We start from the raw sequence: 22869 nt of genomic DNA, 5'->3' as shown, positions 1-22869 counted from the left end.
TGCTTTTTTACATTTTCAACTTTCTTTAATGTGTGACGTTTCTGTTTGAGTGTGAAAAAGGACTGCAATGTTACAAAGCACAAAGTCCACTCCAAAGGGAGTTCCAGTATTTTCCATATCAGTAAGCACTCTATCTGAACTCCCTGAGACACCTCAATTGTTGTCTAGAGTTTTCTTCCAGGAACGTACACGTCACAATATCCCTCATTTTAATAATTCCTGTCCAGGACATACGCAAAAAAGGGGCGAGACCTGGTTACTGAAAATTAGCAGTTATGGTTAGAGGTGTGACATTTCCAAAACACACTTGAAGTGGTTGACCAATCAGAACACACTTGTCCGGCCAACCAATCAGAGTATGTTTCACTTTTCGGAAGGAGGGACTTCATATAGACAGGAGCAGAGCGTTACTGACAGACCGGGAAGAGAGTTGCTGTAATAATATAAAAAATAAATATATACTGTATATATTTTTTACATTCTAGCATGAAAGTCTTCTAGTATTCTAGTAGACCACAAAAACATAATAATGCACCAGAATATAGATTCAAAAGGCTAGATGGGGATAGTTATTTACCAAATGGGAAAAGTTATTAGCCAATGTTAATCTGTCGGTATAAAAGATATATTGCTTGACCACTTTTTAGAAGACCATGAATATCATTGAATTTTTCCACATGAATGAACTATAAATCTGTGCTTTAGGAGGGTATGTGTCTCAGGAACAGTGAAGATGGCTGTTGGTTGGATGAGGATCAATATAAGGGAGATTTCAGTCCAGAGGGTTTCTCAGTCCGAGGTTCAGTACCATCTGTAAGTCTACAATGGGTATCTCAGTTGAACTTATCATGAGTGTTCTCTCTGGCCCTTGTCCCTTCTTTCCCTGTGGTGTAATTAATCGTGTATATGGTGTGATGTGCAGGTCCAGCACCCGTTCTATCTGGCCTCTCCAGAGAGCCGAAGGGCCTCCAACTGTTCCAGTCCGAAGAGCACCCCCAGAGACAGCCTCAACTCCTGCCCGTCCCCTGAGGTCGAGGACAGTTCTGACCTAGTGAGAACCATTCCTTTTGACAGACCTTACATTCTGATTTCAGATCAGCACGATTGTCACACCTCTCTGCTTCCTGCCGTAGGATTCTCGTTTCCAATCCTCCATAGGGAGCCCACCTTCCCGCCTGGCTTCGGAGATCATTGCTGCTGAAGATGATGACTTTGACACCGAGCAGGAGCAGGTATTCTCAGTTCTTTTCCCTCAGTGTAGAAACCCCGATCTTGGTCACCTCACTCTCTAAACTGATCTGATGTGTTCCAGGTGAACGGCCAGTGCAGCTGCTTCCAGAGTATCGAGCTGCTCAAGACTCGCCCTGCTCATCTTGCCGCCTTCCTGCACCATGTGATCTCCCAGTTTGACCCTGCGCCTCTGGTGAGTTCCAGCAGTAATTAGAAGTGGTTGCTAAAGCAGGCAAGACTATTGCTATCGGTCATGCTTTTCTAAGCAAACAGATTTATGGTATTACCTGACGGACAATAAAAATTGAAAAAATCCCATAGAGTTAGTTTGAAGAAGTAATTCAACCCAGATTTTTTTTCTTAAATGTTTTTAAACCAACTTTTCAAGCTACAAGTTTGTTTTACTAGCACATCCGCATCGATGAGGTTCACCACACGTGAGAATTGAGCAAATAAATGTTTTGCCATGGATTATGCTTTTCATGAATGGAGGATCCAAATCTTCTCATTCATCACAGAAAAAAGTGAAAAAAACTGGCAAGCATGACATATGCAATGTTCTATTGAAGTCATGTCACAACCTTTGATTTAACAAGCTGCATTATGAATAACGAAATAAACCACTCAAAAATTAACTTACAAAAATCTGAATTTAATCTTAGGTGCTGTCAAAATTAGCGCGTTAACGCATGCAATTAATATTTTCAGTTTAACGTGTTAAAAATATTTAACGCAATTAACGCAGCATCCGTTATTTTCTGTCATCCTTTGGCTAACATTAGCTTTAATTAGGATTAATCTAGATTTAATTTATAATTTATGCAGTTAAGACTGTAAAGTGTTTATTCAATTTCCTAAATATGGGATTTATTATAATGGGTTTATGTGAAGATTGTTTTAAGTTAACTTAAATTAGAAGTTGTTTTTTTAAAGCCTAATAAATGTTGAAATTGATAGCTTTCAAGTATACTGTAATGTTGAATGTCTATCATTAATTTTAAAAAATAATAATGATTAATAGATACATTAGTACCTTAGTATCAGTGAAACTGGCCTTCATTCATTAGAAGATGCCATCACAACAAGTATTAAAAATATACTGTCTTGAAGTGGTTTCATTTGGGGAGTAACTGTGAAACTGTTACAATATAAAAATATTAAATATTAAATATTAATATTGCGATTAATCGCAATTAATGACAGAATAAATGTGGGATTAATAAGTTAATTTTTTTTAATCGATTGAAAGCACTAGTTTTTCCTATTCAGACTACAACAAAAATATCATCAATGTTGAAACGGTGATGGTTTTATTTTCAGAATTCTTTGTTGAATGAAGTTCAAAAGAACCACATTTATTTAAAATAGCAAAGCCATTTAAAATGTCACAAAAGATTTCTGTCACTTTTGAGCAATTCAATGCATTATTGCTAAATAGTATAGTGTAGTAGTGTATATTGGTGACCAACTATCAGTAATGTTTTCAATTTGAATCAGTCACAAACAAATTCACAAATCTGTCTCGCTAGTTCTCGCTCACTGAATCCCACTTCCCTCCGCAGCTCTGCTACCTGTACGCTGACCTCTACAAACAGACCAACTCCAAAGAAATGCGGCGAATCTTCATGGACTTCTTAACGTTCTTCATAGACCGGGGGGCAGTAAGTGGAGCTTTTCACACCTCATCCCTTCTCGCTCTAACCCGTCATTGTCTGCGCTGTCTTGGTGTCATTTGGTCTCCGGGCATGTTGAGGCAAAAGCCTGGATCCACCCAGATCAACCGTGCCTTTTGTCCCGAGAGGTGTGTGGAAGGTTACTCCTTTCCCAGCACCCTCAGGGTCAGGAAGCGAACGCTCTCTCAGACAACCTTTTACCTTTCTCTGCGGTCATCGCATGTTGTTGTTCTCAAACTCAGTGCGAGTTTGTGAGTGGGTGCGAGTCTTCCCTGCAGCAAACTTTGTTCTCTTTCTGCCAGATGGACGGGTAGTTCATTTGGAAAATTGTGCTTTTTTTATTTTATTTTCAGAGCTCAGCTGTTTTGTTACCTTGTTATTTTAGTGTTTGTAGTTGTTTTGCAGGCAAAAAAAACAACTTCTTTTGTCAGAAACCCCTTTTTAATTTATTATTTTCGTTCAACAGAATTTGAAGGTCGCTGTGCCTGAATCCATCTCCACAGAGCTCGGTAAGCACAGTTAATTTTAGAAGCGTCTTAATAGAAGCACAAAACTTATTCTCACGCTCGCAGTGTTGTTTCAACAGTCGTGTTTCTGTGTTCATTCAACTTCCAACCACATAATCATTTCTCAGCTCTCTGTGGGAAACCTGCAATTGTTTAGAAGGCACAAATCCTGTTTAACATTCATGTTGACTCTCCATGTAATTATGGATTTAGCATCTGAAGCACTTGGTCACTCTGACCATGTGTCATGTTGACATTGCTTGAAGAGACAACATGTTTAGTGACGTCTACCCTCTGAATGGCTCAAATGAGCTCTTTCCTGTTGATTACTGATCATAAATGGGTGTGTTTTAATGTGTATTTGTGAGAAATGTATTTATGTATGTACCTAGCTGTAGGTTGGGGACAAACTAGTTATTGATAGGGACATGCGAGGATGTCCTCAATAGGAAAATCGATTAATAAATAACGCAAATACAGTTGTTGTTTTTTTTACATTCTAAAAATGTAACAAGTTCTCTTTTAGGGTTAGTCTAAAGCAATAATAATTAAGTTTTATATTTAAACAAACGATTTAGACTTCAAATCGTTTGTTTACATTTAAAACTTAATTATAATTGCTTTAGATTAACCCTAAAAGAGAACTTGTTACATTTTTAGAATGTAAACAAAAAAAAGTAATTTAGATAGTTTAGTAATCTTAGTAGCTTAGGTCTGATTTGTCCTTAAAAGACCGTAACGCCTGACATTGCCTAGATTATTTGACAAGCTAAGGGTCTTCACGTGAACTATAACTCAATTAACTTGCTATATAATGCTTTGATTAAAATTTAAAAATGTGAAAAGAATTCTGTGATGGTTAGGGTCTAGAGATCTTAAATCAACTTTAAAAATATTGTAATATACTGGCATAATTTGTTACATCTCAATAAACAAAGAAAATCAACTTAAAAACAGTAAATGTGTATGATTACTCTTTATTTTTCTGTATACGTTGTCAGACCGGCGGAGACCAGAGCTGATTCCTGAGGAATTACACAGGCAGTATATACAGACAATGCAGGAAAAGCTCCTTCCTGATGTTCACAGAAACTTGGAGGACTTCAGGTCAGGAATCTAGACATTCATCATCATAGCTAACCTGTGATGCCACATTGTTCTCATTCAGATTGACAGGAACACATTGACAGTAGCACCTACAAACCAACTGCATCCACTCTTACAGGCAGAAGCGCAGTATGGGTTTGACCCTGGCTGATGTAGAGCTGTCTCGTCTGGACTCTGAACAGCTTGCTCTAGAGAGGGAGCGATCATGTGCTGAAAACATCCTCTCCAAGATAGATGACATTCTGTGAGAATCTCACATCTCACACATTCTGTTAATCACTCCACATTAGGGCTGGGTGATATATTGAATAGTAATGATATATTTTCAGTGATTTTTCTGATGAAATTTAAGTATACTTTTTATTTGGGCATTAGACTAGTTTTTGATCTGTCATAGTATCGATAGGACAGCTATTAATAATGCGTTCGATTTAATCTTCAGTTGCAAAAAGTTTAAATATGAATCATCAATAACGTTTATTCATAATCATATGTTAAAATAGCAAATATTATATGTGTAAAATTCATATTTTGTTCAATTATTTACTTATGTGAAAAGAAGCCGCATAATAAGCAGGATAATTTTGCAGTGGGGTTTTGTATCAACCCAAAGAGGTTTCTTTTGGATAACAAAATGCTGACTGTACCTTTTCCTATAGCCTTGCCACACCCCCTTTTTATAACTCCAGGCCCCCAAGTTTGGGAACCACTGCTTTAGCCGTTTTATTTATATATTTCAGAGCAAATGCGTTAATGTCAAAATATATGTAGAATATTATCCAGCCCTACTCCACATACTCAAGATTGCTTCCTCAATGGCTGTCCTCCATCTTACACGCGTGTGTCTTTCAGGTTGACTTCACAACCCACAGAAGAGGAGAAATGGTGAGTTTCTTTTTTTGTCATGTTTTCCTCCGGCAAACCTCATCCATAATGATCATAATAAAGACTTTAAGGATGAGGGTTATTTGATCGTGCGTAAAGACGTTGCGTTGGATTTGTTTGTAAATTGTCAGCCTGGGGTGCCAGCGCATTGACACTTGACACAAATACAAGATGCTGCAGAACAGGGCGACTTAATGAGATTTCTGATCTTCATGCATTTCCTAGTCCTCATTTACCATAATGTAGGCAAACATATTTGAGATGCCATATGGATTCACCAAAAGCCTGTATGATTTATGAATGTACAGGACATATGTGATAAGATAGATGGGGAACGCGTGTGCATGTGAGTTTTGTGACATATGGCAGGAGGCACAATAAGATAGGAGTCATGTGGAACAGAAGGAGTTGGCCACATGGAGCCAACAGCACTCAACAGGCACAACACAACCCTCAGAGACTCGAATCTAAATTAGGAATTGAAAGACTTTGATGCTCATCGCCGTGCTCTAGTTACTAAGCTTGGACAGGGAGTGAGAAAAGAGTTAAATTCAACCCTAAAACTGAGTTGTGTCTCTTCCAGCACCGCCATACAGTATGTGATCTTCATGTACATGAAGCATCTGGGAGTTCGGGTGAAAGAGCAACGAAACCTGGAGTCCAAACGAGTTCGAATTAATTTCCTTCCTTCTAAACTGAGGGTATCAGCTCATACCGTTTCCATCTGCCCCACATTTTTTCTCATTTCAAACACATTAACTTTGTTCCAAAACCTAGTCAGCTGCCTTGCTATTTACATATGCAATTACCTTCTAAGGGAACATCCTAGCAGAAACTCATTTGACTGATGTGGAATGCTCTATGTACAATAGTTTGACATTAGTATAGTTTTGAGTTGGCATGTTGATGAAATAAACAGAAATTGATAGCATGCACACACATATTAGGTCTAAAAAATTATTGTAAAATAAAATGATATATTACTATTGTACTGTAAAATAAAATAATGTAAATAGAAAGATTGTATTTGAAGCCAGTGGAATCACATTTTACTTTTATGCATGAAAACGATCCACACAATCCATCTATGATAAATAAAAAAATCGCATCTTGGATGTATTGTTTAATTTAGCTTGTTTCGTAAACGATGTATGCAATGCTGCCTTAGAAAACGACTAAAATATGATGTCTTAAGAGGCGGTATAATTAAGTTTCCTTCGTGTCCGGAGCATGCATATAGTGCCTTGAAATGCTGCCCCTCTAGGCAGTTTACTAGGTTTTGGAACAGAACAATTATCTTATCAGTCTTTTCATGGCAAAGCCGTTACCCTGAGGTTTGTTGTTTTATCCTTCCTGAACAGAAAAGCAAAACCGAAAAGGAAGGGGAGGAGAAATTGAAAAAGCCTCGCTTCCCCATCCGGGTTCCCCCGCGGTGGCCCACTCGCATGGATTCATTACCGTGTAAGTCTAGTGAAAATTTCTACAACCCACAGCAATTTGAGACACTATTTTTTTTCTTAAGGCTTTGAACTTTTTTTGTCCATTAACTAATGGCTGGTTTGAGGAAAAATACACAGATAAATGTAATTAAACTAAAATGAGAACAGAAATATTAGGATCATATTTGTTGTGACTCTTTGTGAATATCCTTATTTTACATTCTACTTTATAATGTCATAATGCTTAAATTCACTAAAGCAAATGATTAAAGTTTTTAGTGTTTTATTTTTAATGAACTTACACAAAAAAAGTAGAAAAACTTTAATTTTAATATCTACCATTTCATATTTAATAGACATTTCTTATATCTACCGGTACATCTATTTCAAATAAATGCTGTTCTTTTGAACTTTAGCTTAAGCTGCAGAACTGTTTTTAACTGATAATAATAAAAAAATATTTCGCTGAGCACCATATCAGCGTATTAAAATGATTTGCTGAAGGATCATCTGACACTGAAGACTAGAGAATGGCTGATGAAAATTTAGGTTTGCTATCACAGGACTATATATATTACAATAATTATATATATATAAAAAAAATTATCAAATAAGTGCAGCCTTGTTGAGCATAAGTGATTTTCAAAAACATAAAATAATCTAATCGACCACAAGGTTTTGAACAGTAGTGTAGTTAATATTAGGCTCGAAAGCTTGCGATTCCTGGCCATTCCTAAACGCAGAAGACCTACCCTCATTTTGCTTTCCTTCCTCTGGGTGGTGAAAGATTCATATTGACGCTGAATCTGGTTTGGTGTGTGTTTGAGCAGCGGGGAGGGCCGGGGACAACATCAAGCAAAGGCCTCAGAAGCAGATGTCTCAGCCAGCGATGGGCGGCTCAGACCTAATAGAGGGTGGACGTCTGCGGGGCAGTCAGTCGAGTGAGGGCTCAGACCTCCTACAGAGCCCGGGGTTGATCACCTCTCCTCCCTTCAGCGCCCCTTACGGCTCACCGACAGATCCCTCTGGCAGGGACCCAGAGTTTAGTGAGTACAGCATTTCCATCTCATTCATCTTAGCGATCGTTTCTTTCATATCCTGGACATGCTGTCTGAGACTGCCTCTTCTGTGTCCTCAGATAGCCCGTCTGCGGTGGTTCCCCGGCTCAGTGATGGGGTGCAGTCTGGAGATGTGCTGGACAGCATCTACCCACCCTGTGACTACATGCCATACAACATGGACCAGCTAGATGAAGACAGAGATGGAGACAGGTGCATACTTGAAAGCTTATTTATTCTTTGTTTGATATTTATTTCTAACATAATCTCTTACATAGTACCTCTACATGCAGTCATATTCACCATTTCTCAGCAAAATTTCATGGGCGAAGTCCAGTAATTTTAGCAGATATCGGCCCAATTGGGGGTTTTGTGTAAGGGCAGTAAAGTTCCTTAGATTTTGCTCGTTGACCAAAAGAAAGCTGCTTGGTTTAAAAGTGAACAATAAGTAACGGGTGCTTCATGCATCACTACATTCTCTAATCTTTTTTTGTCTGAAAAAAGTATGATTCTTGTTTTGTTTTGGTATCTGCTGATATTGGATATTTAGTTGTGCATGCTCTTTTCCGCTATTTTAAAATTGACCAAAAATGTACAAATCACAACACTGGTACAGCCGTCCAATCTGAGCACTTAGTGCTTTTCGAAAGGAGGGGCTTCATAGAAACCAGAACTTAACAGAGCGTTACTGACAGACTGGGAAGAGAGGTGCTGTAATAATATAAAAAAACTTTTTTTATTCTTCTCGAAAACCTACTCTAGTAGACCCCAAAAAACGAAATCAAAACTTTGAAAAAGGGTGTCATTGGACCCTTTTAAATACTAATATTTAAATGAATACAACTGTTAATGATAGTATTTATCAAATCTTTGAATGATTATACATTTTTTATAATGTGCTTTCTATTATAATGTTGTGATGCTTAAATTCACTTGTAGCATTTAAAAAATATTTTTAGTATTAGTTAGTATTTAGTATTATTATTTTTTATTTGTTTTATTTGACAATGATATAGGTAATGATATTAATGGCATTTATTGGTTATTAACATGCTGTATTTCATTGATTCATGACATATTGCCCAGGATTTTAAAATCAGTGCTGTCACTTTGTGTCATTGAAGTGGTGTGTGTATACTGTTTTCCAGATTCCATGATGTGGGCACACCTAAACTGAGTAGAAGGTACTAGTCACTGTTTGATATCACCCACTTCACTCTATACAATGTATCCTAACCAGAAGCAACTTTGGTTCCTTACTAGTCACGATGAGAGCATTTTCTATTCTGACTGGATTCTGTTTTGTGCTAGGTTGTGAAATCTTATTTGTCCTAAGTGTCTACTGACATAAATGTATATTAAACATCAAATATCTATTGATTGACTGAGGTTATAGCAGACTGCACAGTATTTTCTGTTCTCAGTCTGAACTACGTTTTTCCTGTAGCGTTTTCCATAACACCTGGTTAGAATACTGTTATCATCCTTTTTGATGGGCTTCCTGTGTGTATGCCCTCTTATTGTGCACCAACTTCACATTTTGATAGAGATACACACTGAGCTTAATGAGAGAGTGAATCTATGTACCATCTCCTCCCTCCCAGGTTTGAGGAGCTGCAGAGTGAGGATGATCAGGGGAGTGATGTTTACTCTGATGTAGATCCTCCAAACTGGCAGCAGCTGGTCGGGCGTGATGTTTTAGCTGGCCTGACACCCCACGAGATCAAGAGACAAGAAGTCATTAATGGTACGATCTTGTTCGTGTTTCACTAAGCGAATCAGACAGGTGCACTTTAGATCTGTAGGTGTAATATGCACAAAGTATTCTGTTAGAGTGATGTTTTGGTACAGTTGTCATTGTGCTGTTTAAGCATTTTAAAGTAACCTTCTGATGCTCTCAGAACTCTTCTACACGGAGCGAGCCCATGTACGCATGCTGAAGGTCCTAGACAGTGTCTTCTACCAGAAGCTCACACGAGAAAACATACTGCCCCTTCCTGACATCAAAAACATATTCACCAACCTGGAGGAAATCATCCAATTGCACAGTACGTCTTCTTCCGATACGTTTTGTTCAGATAAATCACCACATGTGTCTCATCATGGCTTCTGCTCTTTTAAATATCAGTAAGGATAGCGGATCAAATGACAGCGATACGCAAGAAGAACGAGTCGTCGGTCATCGACTGCATAGGAGATGAGTTGCTGTCTTGGGTAAGGCCTCCTGTTTTGCTTGTATCCTGTGGCAGTCGTAGTAGGTCTTCTCTGTGTGATAAGACTCCAACAAATCCTCTGTCTTGCTGTTTTCTAGTTCAGTGGTGGAGAAGAGGAGAAGATCAAGCAAGCAGTGGGCACTTTCTGCAGTAACCAGCCCTTCGCCCTGGAGCTCATCAAATCCCGGCAGAAGAAGGACCAGCGTTTCACTACCTTCATGCAGGTGGGTCGAGACTCCTTGCGGGCCACAAGAGCTGCGAATTATGCAAATGTATGGAGCATTCCAGGCATACATCAGTGTTGTTTTATAATATTCTAATATTTGTTATAATTATTAGAATTGTTTTAATCTCATTAATATTATAATGATTAATTATAATATTTAACTAATAATGTTAATATCAATTATGTAATATATTATAACATGAATTAAAGAAAATCTTTTAGGAAGTACAAAATTCATGTATGTATTATTTAATTATTTAACTAAATTAAACAATTCATTTAAACATTTTTAATAGATTGTCAGTAATATGAATTTTACAACAAACAGCAAATATTATTATATAATATTAATAAATTAATGTTAATATTAATTCTATAATATTATAAATTATATGAATATGATATATTTTTTTCTTTTGAGAATGCATTAATGCATTAACTGTATTGACAGCCCTACTAATTTTAAACAAATAGCAGGTTCACTCGTTTGATGCAGCGTTACAGCAGAAGAGATGCTTTATCTATACATCTAATCTCTGAATTGTTAATAGTATCAGCTTTGCCTGACAGCCAAACATCCGTGATAACGGAAGACAAAAGACATTTTGTTTAATTGGAGCTACATTTGTAGGATATACTGTAGGATTTTCCTATCTTGAAGATAAGAGTTTATTAACCGTAGGCAAATGTAGTTGTTCAGAGTCTCTCTTGAGTGTTGAAAAGCTTGTGATTTTCTCTGCACCGTTTTCATCGTGTGGCAGAAGTGGATGCTGGGAACACAAAGAGTAAGACTTGAGATTTAACAAGCTTTCCACATATACAGCGTTTCATGAAATCAAGGGCACTAATCTCTCCATTGAGAAAACTAGTGTAAGCATTAAAACAAAGGTGTAATAAAAATGTCAACTCCGTTGTTATGCTCTTTGTGCTTTGGAGGTTTATACTAGAGAAAATACAGCTTTTATTTCAGTACTTAAAATGGTCACACTTCAGATTAAGGTCCAATTCTCACTGTTAACTAACTATTAACTATAACTTTTGCCTAATAAACTCAATCCCCTTATTTATAGTTAGTAAGGTGGTTACCGGTTAGGTACCGGTAGTATTAAGGGATGTAGAAAATGGTCATGCAGAATATGCATGTTAATAAGCAACTAGTTAATAGTCACAATTGAACCCTAGACTAAAGTGTTAGCCTACCTTTTAAAATTAAAACATTTTTCAGTTAGTTACCAATGCAACATTTCTAAAGTCCTCAATATACTCACGACAAAGTTATTTTTCGTTTAGGGGTAAAGCGAAGTTCGAAATGCATGACCAGCGATATATACTGTTACTGAACATCTGACGCCGTCCACACGGCCGAGAGCGGTGTTTAAATGAATATGTAAATATGTTCTGCTTCTGCATGCTTTCTTCTCAGTAACAAAATAAACATACAACAAAATTGAGATAACAGCAAGCATTTTTTTTATAAAAACAAATCTGATCATCTGATCATAGCAATGTGGATATCTTTGCACATGTTCTTTAATTCAGCACTCCAGTGAAGTCACGCCACTCATATTTATATGTATGTGTGTATATATATATATATATATATATATTATATGTATATATATATATATATATATATATATATATACATATACATATACATACACAAAGCACTTTATACAATAGAATGCTTAAAATCAAGCAGCTTTACCGTATTAAACATGAAAAACAGTTTCAGTGTCTCGTTTCATCAGAAGTTTAAGAAGAGAATCAGAAGAAACTTTATTTTCTACTATAAAGCAGCTCTCCAGTCTGTTCATGTTTTAACTCATGGACCTCTGACCGCGACCAACTGAACAGGCCAAATGAACCAGAAAAGTTTTCCATGTGAAATAAGGCGCACACCTACCTATAACGTAACAGCCGAAGCAAACTTTTCCGGAAAGCTGTTTCGAAGTCCCAACGCGAACTCCAAACGAATTTAGTTTTGACCTGATTTTGTTTGAAATTACGTCACATCAATTTCGATTCAAGTATATCAGGGCCTTAAGTTTTCTATAAATTAAAAATGTTCATCTAATATTTATATATTGTTCCACTTCAGCTTTATTTTAATTAAAACTATTTTAATAGCCTTAGTGAGAACTGTTTTATAGCCTTGGTTAACTATAACAACACTGGTACAGAAAATAGCATCATGAATATTTTGCCAAGCGTCTCTTGTCATCTATGGAAGAAAATAAGTTAATACAGGTTTGAAACAATAAATTGAATAAATTGATTTAATAAATGATGACCGTATATTAATTTTTGATTAAACTATGCCTCTGATGGACTACATGAAGATGTTTGGGAGTGAGGAGACGGTATATTTACACATTTCAGAGATGTCTTTATGCTCAACAAAAACATCAGTGATTCAAGTTATATATCTTGCTGACAGATCACTGGTATTGTGACTTGCAGAGGATTACTTGGGTAAAATCCACACTGAAGTGTATTATTCATGATGTTGGAGGCTCTTGATAACAAGGAAATATGCAAAAGATTAGGGAGGATTTTGTTGTGGATTTGCATGTACTGTTGTCCTCAATTTCTTGTTTGATTGTCTCTGCACCATTTGCAGGAGGCTGAAAGCAATCGCCTGTGTCGACGACTACAGCTTAAGGACATGATTCCTGCAGAGATGCAGAGGTTCACCAAGTACCCCTTACTGATGGACAACATTGCCAAGTACACAGGTATCCTCTTCCTTCGTGCACCACCGTCTCCAATAGTCTATTTGATATAAATTAAAGTAAAATTAACACTTATTTTACACAATACTTAATCAAAAAAATATTTAACAACAAAATTAACAAAGCTGTTTGATTGATCAGCCTGGCTAGTATATTACTCATCTCAATGGCTATGTTTGAGATTGACATTCATGTTTACTAACAAGAATGACTCCTGTGCACTTAACAGGCGTTTTTCTCATTCTCAAACTCTTGTTTTCTTCATTTTCCATAACCCGTGAGCGGTTGTCATTCCTAACAGCAGTGATTCACAGCAATAATTTATTCTTGATTCTTTCACCTCATGCCATAGGCATGTCAGTGATGTGACAGCTAGTTGTGGACTGGATCAACCAAACCCACTCAAAATTCAGTTGTGAGTCCTAATATTTTTTTAAGGAAGTTACTTCAGTCATTAAATGCAGCTGACCTTCTCAACACAACCATTATCAACATCGATGATTATAAGAAATCCAGAAATCAGCATATTCAAATGATTTCTGAAGGATCTGAAGGGGGGTTTGTCCTTAAGGTACATGGTCTTTTTTATTTTCCATAAAATTTTCCACGGACCCCATCACCACCTTGCGGTCTCAACACAACTGCGTTTCCTGCCTGAATGCAAAACATTAGTACATTTAACTATGCCAGCTCGTAAATCCCTATTATTATTATTATTCCAAGAGCCGGATACTTTTAAATTGTCTCTCACATTATTTGGCAGACGTGTTAAATTGTGTCTCTCTTGGCATTGTGAGAGGCAGGCAATACATGTAAAGTATAACTAGCGATTAAGGAGGGGGTGATTCTCCTTATATTCATCTGAGCTTGGCAATAGTCTCAGTGGTGGGCACTAGAGGAAATAGAGGGCACTTGGCTGGCCAGGATGTTCTTAAAGAATTTATTAGTCTCTTCTTGAAACGTGTGTGCATGTACGTTATGTATCTTTCTTACCGACAGATGAGTCAGAGGAGAAAGTCAAAGTGAGACGAGCAGCCGAATGCTGTCGACAGATTCTCAACCACGTCAACCAGTCTGTGAAGGAGTCCGAGAATAAACAGGTAAGCAGTCGAGCTACCCCCCCTCTCTCTCTCTCCTCGCTCTCTCTCGCTCTCTCTCTCTCAGCAGACAGCCCAAGGAAGGCAGATTTTGTAGCCTGAGGTCCGCTCAGAGGAAGGACTGGAATACCAAAACTTAATGAATGTCAATACTCATCTATTGGTTGAACGCATCGGAGTCCTCTTACATCAGCCCTGAAACTGCTCTTAGAGTAGAAACAGGGATCTAACTTTCTGTATACCGCTGGAGATTATTAATAAGGAAATTCATAAAAAAATCTAATCTTTTCCCACGTCTACAGTGTATTTCTAAATGATTGCAATTCTCAAGTTTTTTTGTGTCTAGAATCAGTATCATAAAAGGTCAGCCAATGTTAATTGATTATGCAGCATAAATAAATATACATTGTTTATGTCCCACAGAGACTGGAAGACTACCAGAGACGGCTGGACCTCTCTTCCCTCAAGCAGAGCGAGAACCCCATGATCTCAGAGTTTAAAGTAAGTACTAATCATACAAATTATTCTAGGATCATTCCTGGAGAACTGTATTTGAAGAAGAGATAATAGTAGGTTATTCCACCTGATTTAGTTGTTATGCAAATCAGCATTAATCACATTTCATGTGTATGAAATGTATTTTTTAGTAAAACAGCATCTTGAGGAGCTGAAATCAAGTCTTGTTAAAGTATTTATTCAGACCAAAAAAAATTGATATTTTTCTTGCCATGTCTGATCCATTTAGTATTTAAAAAAAATCTTGAAACTTTGAAATTTGTATCTATTCAATCCAAACCCCATTCATATATAGTTTGAAATCATCACTGTAACAACTTAATTTACTACTACTATTATAGCGTTTAATAATCTGTCTGAAAATATGAATCCAGTTTTAAAATGTAATTAATACGTCAGTCCACATAAGAATCAGATTTTTAAAGCAAATCTAAATGGGTTGCTGTGTGAACAAATCTAGTGAGTCCTTTCTAGTAACAACTGGGATTTTAAGGATGCTAGGTACTCATTCATTTATTGTCACACAGAACCTGGATCTCACTAAACGAAAGATGGTCCATGAGGGTCCTCTGTCCTGGAAGATTAACAAAGACAAAACTATTGGTAAGCCACTGCTCTTAAACGTCCCAAGAGCTGTTTTCTGATGATTGAATAATAACACTGGTGTCTGTTTTTGTGTCAGAGCTATATACTTTACTCCTGGAAGACATCCTGGTGCTGCTGCAGAAGCAGGACGAGCGTCTTATTCTCAGGTGTCAAAGTAAGAACCTCGCAGGAACGGCTGACACCAAACACATATTCAGTCCCATCATCAAGCTCAGCACTGTGTTGGTGCGCTCGGTGGCAACAGGTGAGCGTCTGCATTCTCATTTGTCAACATGTATATTTGAAGAATTAATCCTCATAGGTTTCCTTTATTTCCCCAAACAGATAACAGATCATTTTTTGTGATCTCCATGTCCAAAAACGGAGCTCAGATCTACGAGCTGATGGCCCAAACAGTGTCCGAGCAGAGAATGTAAGTTGTGGCCACTTCTTTCCTTCTGATGTTTCTGAAAGCCTTTTATAGAGTTTATAGAGATGAGTTTATTCTCTGTCTTTTATACCAGGTGGCAAGGGCAGATTGCTCAGAGGGCAGAAGTTATGAACGCCAAACCCCACAGCGTCATTCCTTTGCCTCAGCACGAGTGAGTCCCTCACTACTTTCTACTGATCTCAGCTTGGTTAACATTACTAAAGTGTTTGTACTTACCGGCCTGTGACCTACGGCATGAGTTGTCGCTTTACTGCCATTCCCTTGTAAAGTGTCCATTGGACTAGTGCTGATAGGCCATGATATCGTGATATCAGATACATGTACAATATATGTATACAATAACATTACGATGTCCAGCAATCAATTTAAATAGTACACATAGGGTTTAATTTGTCGTTTAATGAGATTTAATTAATGTTATTAGAATAAATACATAAATCTGAGTCATTTACATGTGTACTCTAATGGTCTAGTGGTAGAACTTTTTCCTAAGCGTGTCAGAGGTTCAGGGTTCTAATCCGCACTCGTATAGTGTTTTTTTTCTCATCAAAACCGTATATGTTCATCAGTGGTTGTATATGAAGCAGGGACACGTTTGTGTGCATTTTGTTGTGATTTCACTGGAACGAATAGAATCTCTGCAACGGATTGAAGCGCACGTCCGTATGAAGACTGCGTGATCCACAAGAGGACACTGTTATCCGCACCATTGATCGCAGCGGCAACGAGCACTTTGATCACTTGATTTAAAAAAACAACGCAATTTCAGCAATAGTTTCCCTCTTATTTATGAAATGAATGCTCTGCTAGTTAACTGGAGATGCTTTATTTATTTGTATTGGTACATCTGTGCCGCGAGATGTTTTAAAAAGTGGTGGTGACAATATCGACCCTGGCAAAAAGTGGTGGGGACATGTCCCACCCGCAAATTACCGGTACGTCTATGGGTTTGAGACTTCTTCACCGGCATAACTCTCGTGCAAAGTTTGCACATTGCTCGTGTGATATCCACTGGCTTGCCTTAAAACGGAAATATTTCCAATTGCGACGTGATTGACAAGTCTATCTTTGCTTGCAAAATGATGGACAATGACTCATATTTTGTGCCCATCATTTTCTGTGATAATAAGTAAATAATTAAATAAATGCTTAAATAAAGAAGTAAAATAATGTATATAGTAAATATGGTAAATATAGTAAAAAACTGACAATATTGTGTATCAGCAATTTCACCCAACACTACGATGTGCACTTCAAAATCTTGGCAGAAGAATTATGTAATCCGGATATTTTACTATGAATTGGAGCATACTGTTTTCATGTACTGGTTTATCACTCCTACTATATAGCAAACTTTCTTGGGTTCAAATCTTTTTGTTATAGTGGAAATTACATTAAAACATGACGTCATCATTTTTTTAACTGATACATGTTCACCTAAATATTAAAATGGTTTATGATAATTCTTTGTTTAGATTATCATAGTTATAGATATACATGGTTATATAAATGGAATTATGTACAGCATTTTTATGTTGGATTTTCATAGTTTTAAGATCTGGGACTGGGACAAGAGTAACAATAAAATCTATACACACAAGTCATATAAGAAAAGTAGTAACTATAAATGATGAAGGCATGTAGCTTACATAACCGTTCAACTGTGTTCTAGTGGCGACAGAGACGGTGTTGAGTTAAGCAAGTTCAGCAAAGCCTCTGAACGAATCTCCACAGGAAGCATCCAGTCCACAGGTAGCTGTGCATGTACAAACGCTCCTCTGATTGTAGAAGTGTTGATTGCCACCATACTCAACTCGAGCCTTCGTCATCTGTCCTCAGAGAAAGACAGTGAATTTTCACCCTCGGCAGCCCTGCGGGACTGTGTCCCGGACGCCAACCCTGGGGAAGAGGACCATGTCTCGAGAGCCGGCAGAGATGGCTCGTATCTGGACTCCGTACTCTTGAACGGCAGGGACGCAGACTCTCTATCCTGTTCATCTAAAGCAGACGAGGCCCTTAAAACCTGTAAGACTCCGTTTGAACTGCATTAGCTTACGTACATATCACTTTCTTATCATGCTTTATCTTTGGTAACTTGGAATAATTTACATAATAATGAATTGTGATTGCCAAACATCTTACCGATGCCAGATACCATGAGTTAAGGCTACTGTGAGCATTTGTTTTGGCTGCTTCTCAGCATTGAGAGGCTGTTGTCTGTGTGCCTGCCAACTCAAGAAAATGACAATTCAGCCTCTATTGATTAAAACAACTCCAGAAAAGGCTTATTTATTTTCCAAGTGTCTTTTAATTAGTTTAGTATCTAACAATAAAAGATCTTCTGTACTTGTGCTTCCCTAATGGGAATCACTTCTGCTGAAAACAACAAATATGTAAACTTCGAAAAGTTTGTTTCAGTGAAGCGTGGACTAACAATGAGCAATAAATTCTTACTGCATAGATTAACATTTTTATTAACTAACATTAACAAAAGTTAGTGTTGTTCACAGTGCATTAACTAATGTTTACACATGATACCTTATTGTAAAGTGTTACCAAAAAACACACTGAATTCTTCTGTCATCACATAGTCCCTGATAGCCCGGTGTGCCATATTACATGCTCTAATATTTTCCAATAAAGCCATAGATAGGTGGCTATCTAATCTAATCGGGAATCGTTTATTCCCTTTTTCTTTCTTTTTTTTTTTGTTAAAGGGGTAGTCCGTCCCAAAATGTTAATAGCTAAACAGTTTTGGTTCCTATTGACTTAAATAGGACATGAAGTATGGACAAAAAATACAATGAAAGTGAATGGAAACCAAAATTCTAATCTTTGTGTTATAAATGGGCTCTCAATATCACACTTGTCTTGAATGTTGTGTTAGCGTCTTCATTTCAGGTTGTAGTGTATTATTTATTAAGGTGATCATGTTTTTCAGTGGCGGCTCTGAAGCAGGTGCTGGTGACTCAGCTGATGGCTCAGGATGAGGGTGAGCGATTGGGCCGATCGGCTGGCAGTCGTCTCCTCAGGACCACCTCTCTACGCACGCCGGTGGAGCACAGCTCTGCTCGCTCCCCTAGTCGAGCTCAGGACTACACTTCTGGAGACACGGGCTTCTACGAGTGCGCAGAAGACTACGGTGAGTGTTCGACCAAATAAATGAAATTCTGGCTTGTTAGACTTGGAGACGTTATGCATTTATCATCAGTAAATGAAAAAAAAAAAGAAGTAAAATGGTGTAGTAGTGCACCTGCTCCGACATCCAGGTGACCCGGCTAATTGTAGTTGTGCTTTTTAGCAGCCTACCTGGTTCTCGAGGGGTACGGCGGCTCAGGCGAGAGCAGTACAGATGATGATATTCAGGTCGGGAGAAAGGAGCCGAGTTTGGCCCACAGCTGTGCTGCTGACTCGGGCATCAGTCTCAAGTTCTCCTCGCCCTCCTCGGGCAGCACGTCTCGCCTCAGCAGACAGGTCCTCTCACATCTTCGCTGCCTGCAGGCCAACCTCAACCACCTCAAGGTCTGTCTGCTCTCAGCCGTCTCTGAATTTAAAGCCTTCATGATGTATCAAATATTCACAATATACTCTTTATTATTTTACGATATAAAACATTGTGATCTTGATGATTTTAATACGCTTTTCAAGGCCGTTACATTTCTTATAGTCAGACTAGTTTTGTGATCCTTGTTTTGCGACTTGCTAGTTACTGGCATCAATTTTATTAAATTTTTTGTGCTTTTATTTTTTATAGTCAGTTTTTATATGATCCACCATTACTGCAATGGCAATTATTTTTGTCTAATAACTGATCTTAAATTATTAGTTTTATTCTGTTATATATAAACAAAGTATAATATATATTGTGTAATATTAAAGGTGCTTTATGGAGTTTTTCTACTAAAATGAATCCATTTTTTATTACCTGTGTGTGAAGGGGTTGTAATCTCACAATAAAATGATCCACTTGGCGGGTTTTGCTATTACCTCTGAAAGCAAGTATTCCTATTCTATGTGATGCTCCGGGTCGGATTTGCCAAGAAATCCAGTGACGTGACTGAGACCTGCATGCGCGCTCCCGAGCGTCTCGCCTCTCGCCTCGTCTACTGACTTTGCACTCAACAGCGACGACACTGCAATTTTATGACATGGAGTCTGCTAATACTAGGAAACGACTAGCACAACACAGACTCCAACACAAACTCCACATAATAATAAAAAACAAAAGAAAGCACGCGCACAAGCTCTCGATTGTAAACGTATTGGTTGCTATCTGAAACATCACCGCTAGATGCCGCTGAAAACTCCATACAGCACCTTTAATAACAACAATTTGTTAAATAGTTAAACGATAATTATGAATAGATATAAATAATCATCAATTTATTGTTGTTATTGATTTATTAAAAGTAATTACTCTCAACACTCAACAAACCTAGCCAGTTCAGATATTTCATGTGTTCTAGCTCAATCACACCTGGTGCAACTAATGAAGCCCTTGATTAATTGCATCAGGTGTGCTTGAGACGACACCTGTTTTGCAGATTTGTGCTGTGAGGGATTCTATTCAGGGGGTTGAATAATTTTGAGACTGCAGAAGTCATTAAACATTGCTCATTCATTTTGAGTAAACCCATTTAAACATTTCAATTACTTTTGTTTGATTTGTTCATTGCAAACAGGTGAAAGGCTGTAAATGTTAATAAACCTGATTTGCAACGGGGTTTGAATAATTATAATTGCAACTGTATTATTCTATATATATATTCACACACACACACACACACACACACACACAGCAAATGCTACAAATAAGTAGGATTTTAATAAATTAGTTTTTTTTTTTTTTTTTTTTTAAAGGCTGGGCTTTATTATCCAGCCCAGAGAGGACTGATGTGTGGTTGAGTTAGTAAAAATTTGACTAATATCTTTGTAATGTTTTTCAGGAGATGGAAACAAAGTATTATAATCTACTCCGCCAAAGGCCTGTTGGGTCAGCCGCAGATGCGGACGAAAGCAGAGGTACTGCCAATACATTGACCGCTAAACATTTTTTTTAAATCAAACGATCATTGGCATTGCGCTCTGTTTCAGGATTATTCCATCATTACTCTCTGACTTCTTCCTCCCACAGATAAGAAATAGAGTGGCAGAAGTTCCCGGCTCCTGTGATGACGGGGGCATCGTTTCTATCCGTAACATGCTCCGCACAAGCCTGTCTTCCTCACTGCTGAACACCTCCATCCAAAAATGAGGGGAATATTCTAACAAGGCCTCTTGCTTCTGTCAGCACTCGTCAATTAGGGAAGACGGACTGTCTCCTCTCAACCTTACCTGTCCCGAGTACATGTCCTCATTCCAGCAAACGTGGGCAGCCCAGTCCTCTCCTTTCCCCTGCAGACCTAGATAGAGAACGGAGAACTTTACCAAATTGTACAAAGCTGTGTGTTTAAAATATATATGTAAGAAACACAAGTTGAGAGAGGATTTTTTTTTAAACTAATGTATTACGTTTTTTTCTTCCTTTATTAAATCCCAAGATGTATTTATTTTTCTTTTTAGTGTTTTCCATGTTTATCGCATGCTTTTGGCTGTTGAAACTCTTAAGCCGTCTGTTGCTGTAGGCTTCAGTATGACTGAACAGGGCGAGTGCTTCAGAATTCAGACTCTTTTCTCCTCCTACAAAAATTTTTTTTGCGTGGAAGCCCAAGTCTGTGCAGTACATGAAGAGAAGTTTTTGCTCAAGGCCTCTCTCAGTTCCTCCAGCCAGCTGACATTCCTCCTAGAGCCCTGGACTCATTCATTTGCCCCAGAGACCCTCCTGCTGAGATGAAGAGTGGATGGAGCTCAGGCTCTCCTGGTCTGCAGCTAAATTATGATGACCGCAAAAAGAGAAGGATTACCATCAAAATGGAAAGTGATGCAAAACCTGGAAATAAAGATGCAATGACAAAACCTCTGTACTGATCAATTTGGCTTCATTTTTTAAATACAGGCACTGGATGAGTATTATGAGAACAGGTGCTGGAATTCTCATGAGCTAGAATGGTAATTCTAGTAGCTTGTCAATCAAAACTACATACGCATATTGTTTGAAACCAACAGTCCAGCACTCTTAAAAATAAAAGTTCCAAAATGGAGTTTTTGAAGTGATGCCATCGAGAAACCATTTTGGGTTCCCCAAAAAAACTTTCAGTGAAAAGATCTTAAAATAACCATTTTTCTTTTTAGGCACAGTAACATTAGCGAAAGCAGGCAAAATTTGGTGGACAAAAAAAGCATCCTTTGTTTCAGTTGTGTATATTTAAGTTACATTTCCCCTATTCTTGTCAGTATTGTATAGATCTAGATGACTTGTGGACATGCCTGTCATGTGTCATGAGACACAAGAGAACCAATGCCATTTCTCAAAGCTGATGTATGCCTTAGCTGGTGGAGAACTGGTCAAGCTGGTCATTATCTGGTCCAAGCTGGTGTTTCTGGTGGACCAACTTGGCATTAGCTGGTGGAGATCTGGTCAAGCTGGTCCACCAGATCAGCTAAGTTGGCCATTAGCTGATTCAAGCTGGTTGTGGTGGAGGACCAGCTTAAACGAGTGTGGACGAGCTACCAGCTTGAGTTGGTTTTTCCAGTGGGTAGTGATGCATAATTAATCTGGTTTACAAACTAACCTTGCTCAACATGACAAAATCATGTTTAAAGTTTAACAAACTTCTATTCGATGCGAAATCTCCTGCAAAATTCCAGATTGCGTGGATTCCTATTGAAATGACTGCATTTCCTTACAACAATTTGCTGAAAATGGTAAATGTGGCCACACTTTTAGTGTGAAGAACATTTGATAATCTAAATAACTTTTTTTCTAATGGAAAAGTTTCATGGATGTTAAAAAATTTAATGGAATCATAGATCCCAATAAACACCGGAAATCACTGTTTCGTTTAAAATGTTTGATGTCCAGTAGTGTTGTCCAAATATCTGTCGTGCTTGTCCTTTAATATGGGCAAATGCATCTGGAAAAAAAAGATCTTATGTCAAAGTTTTGTAGTTTTTCTCTCTCTCTCTTTCTCTCAAGACAGGGAGCTTTTTAGCATTACTAAATGGAAGGTGAACTTAATTAATGCTCTAATTATGTGTTGCCACAGATA

At 37.8% G+C, this 22869-nt stretch overlaps 1 protein-coding gene across 3 annotated transcripts in view; it reads left to right on the top strand.

The window, feature by feature from the left end:
• The window catches only part of arhgef12a (Rho guanine nucleotide exchange factor (GEF) 12a), a 45934-nt gene extending 23270 nt beyond the window's left edge, over positions 1-22664 (top strand). For 2 of the 3 annotated variants that reach the window (XM_079611398.1, XM_079611396.1), the window contains 31 exons: positions 706-813; positions 923-1051; positions 1134-1232; positions 1313-1423; positions 2793-2891; positions 3370-3412; positions 4411-4516; positions 4635-4760; positions 5369-5401; positions 5985-6102; positions 6763-6862; positions 7671-7886; positions 7979-8111; positions 9047-9082; positions 9503-9645; positions 9800-9946; positions 10027-10112; positions 10210-10335; positions 12961-13075; positions 14072-14172; positions 14593-14670; positions 15213-15288; positions 15368-15535; positions 15616-15703; positions 15795-15872; positions 17394-17473; positions 17561-17746; positions 18663-18863; positions 19023-19243; positions 20668-20743; positions 20856-22664. In XM_079611398.1, the coding sequence (XP_079467524.1) occupies positions 706-813; positions 923-1051; positions 1134-1232; positions 1313-1423; positions 2793-2891; positions 3370-3412; positions 4411-4516; positions 4635-4760; positions 5369-5401; positions 5985-6102; positions 6763-6862; positions 7671-7886; positions 7979-8111; positions 9047-9082; positions 9503-9645; positions 9800-9946; positions 10027-10112; positions 10210-10335; positions 12961-13075; positions 14072-14172; positions 14593-14670; positions 15213-15288; positions 15368-15535; positions 15616-15703; positions 15795-15872; positions 17394-17473; positions 17561-17746; positions 18663-18863; positions 19023-19243; positions 20668-20743; positions 20856-20866 (3438 nt within the window). In that variant the 3' untranslated portion in view covers positions 20867-22664. The remainder of the gene's footprint in view (positions 1-705; positions 814-922; positions 1052-1133; positions 1233-1312; positions 1424-2792; positions 2892-3369; positions 3413-4410; positions 4517-4634; positions 4761-5368; positions 5402-5984; positions 6103-6762; positions 6863-7670; positions 7887-7978; positions 8112-9046; positions 9083-9502; positions 9646-9799; positions 9947-10026; positions 10113-10209; positions 10336-12960; positions 13076-14071; positions 14173-14592; positions 14671-15212; positions 15289-15367; positions 15536-15615; positions 15704-15794; positions 15873-17393; positions 17474-17560; positions 17747-18662; positions 18864-19022; positions 19244-20667; positions 20744-20855) is intronic. The other variant, XM_079611397.1, reaches the window with a different exon arrangement.
• The last annotated feature ends 205 nt before the right edge of the window (positions 22665-22869 follow it).

Source organism: Phoxinus phoxinus (assembly GCF_949152265.1).
Source record: "Phoxinus phoxinus genome assembly, chromosome: 4".
Classification (NCBI taxonomy): Eukaryota; Metazoa; Chordata; class Actinopteri; order Cypriniformes; family Leuciscidae; genus Phoxinus; species Phoxinus phoxinus.
Note: the sequence above shows the minus strand (reverse complement) of the source record. Positions and strands in the feature narration are given on the sequence as shown.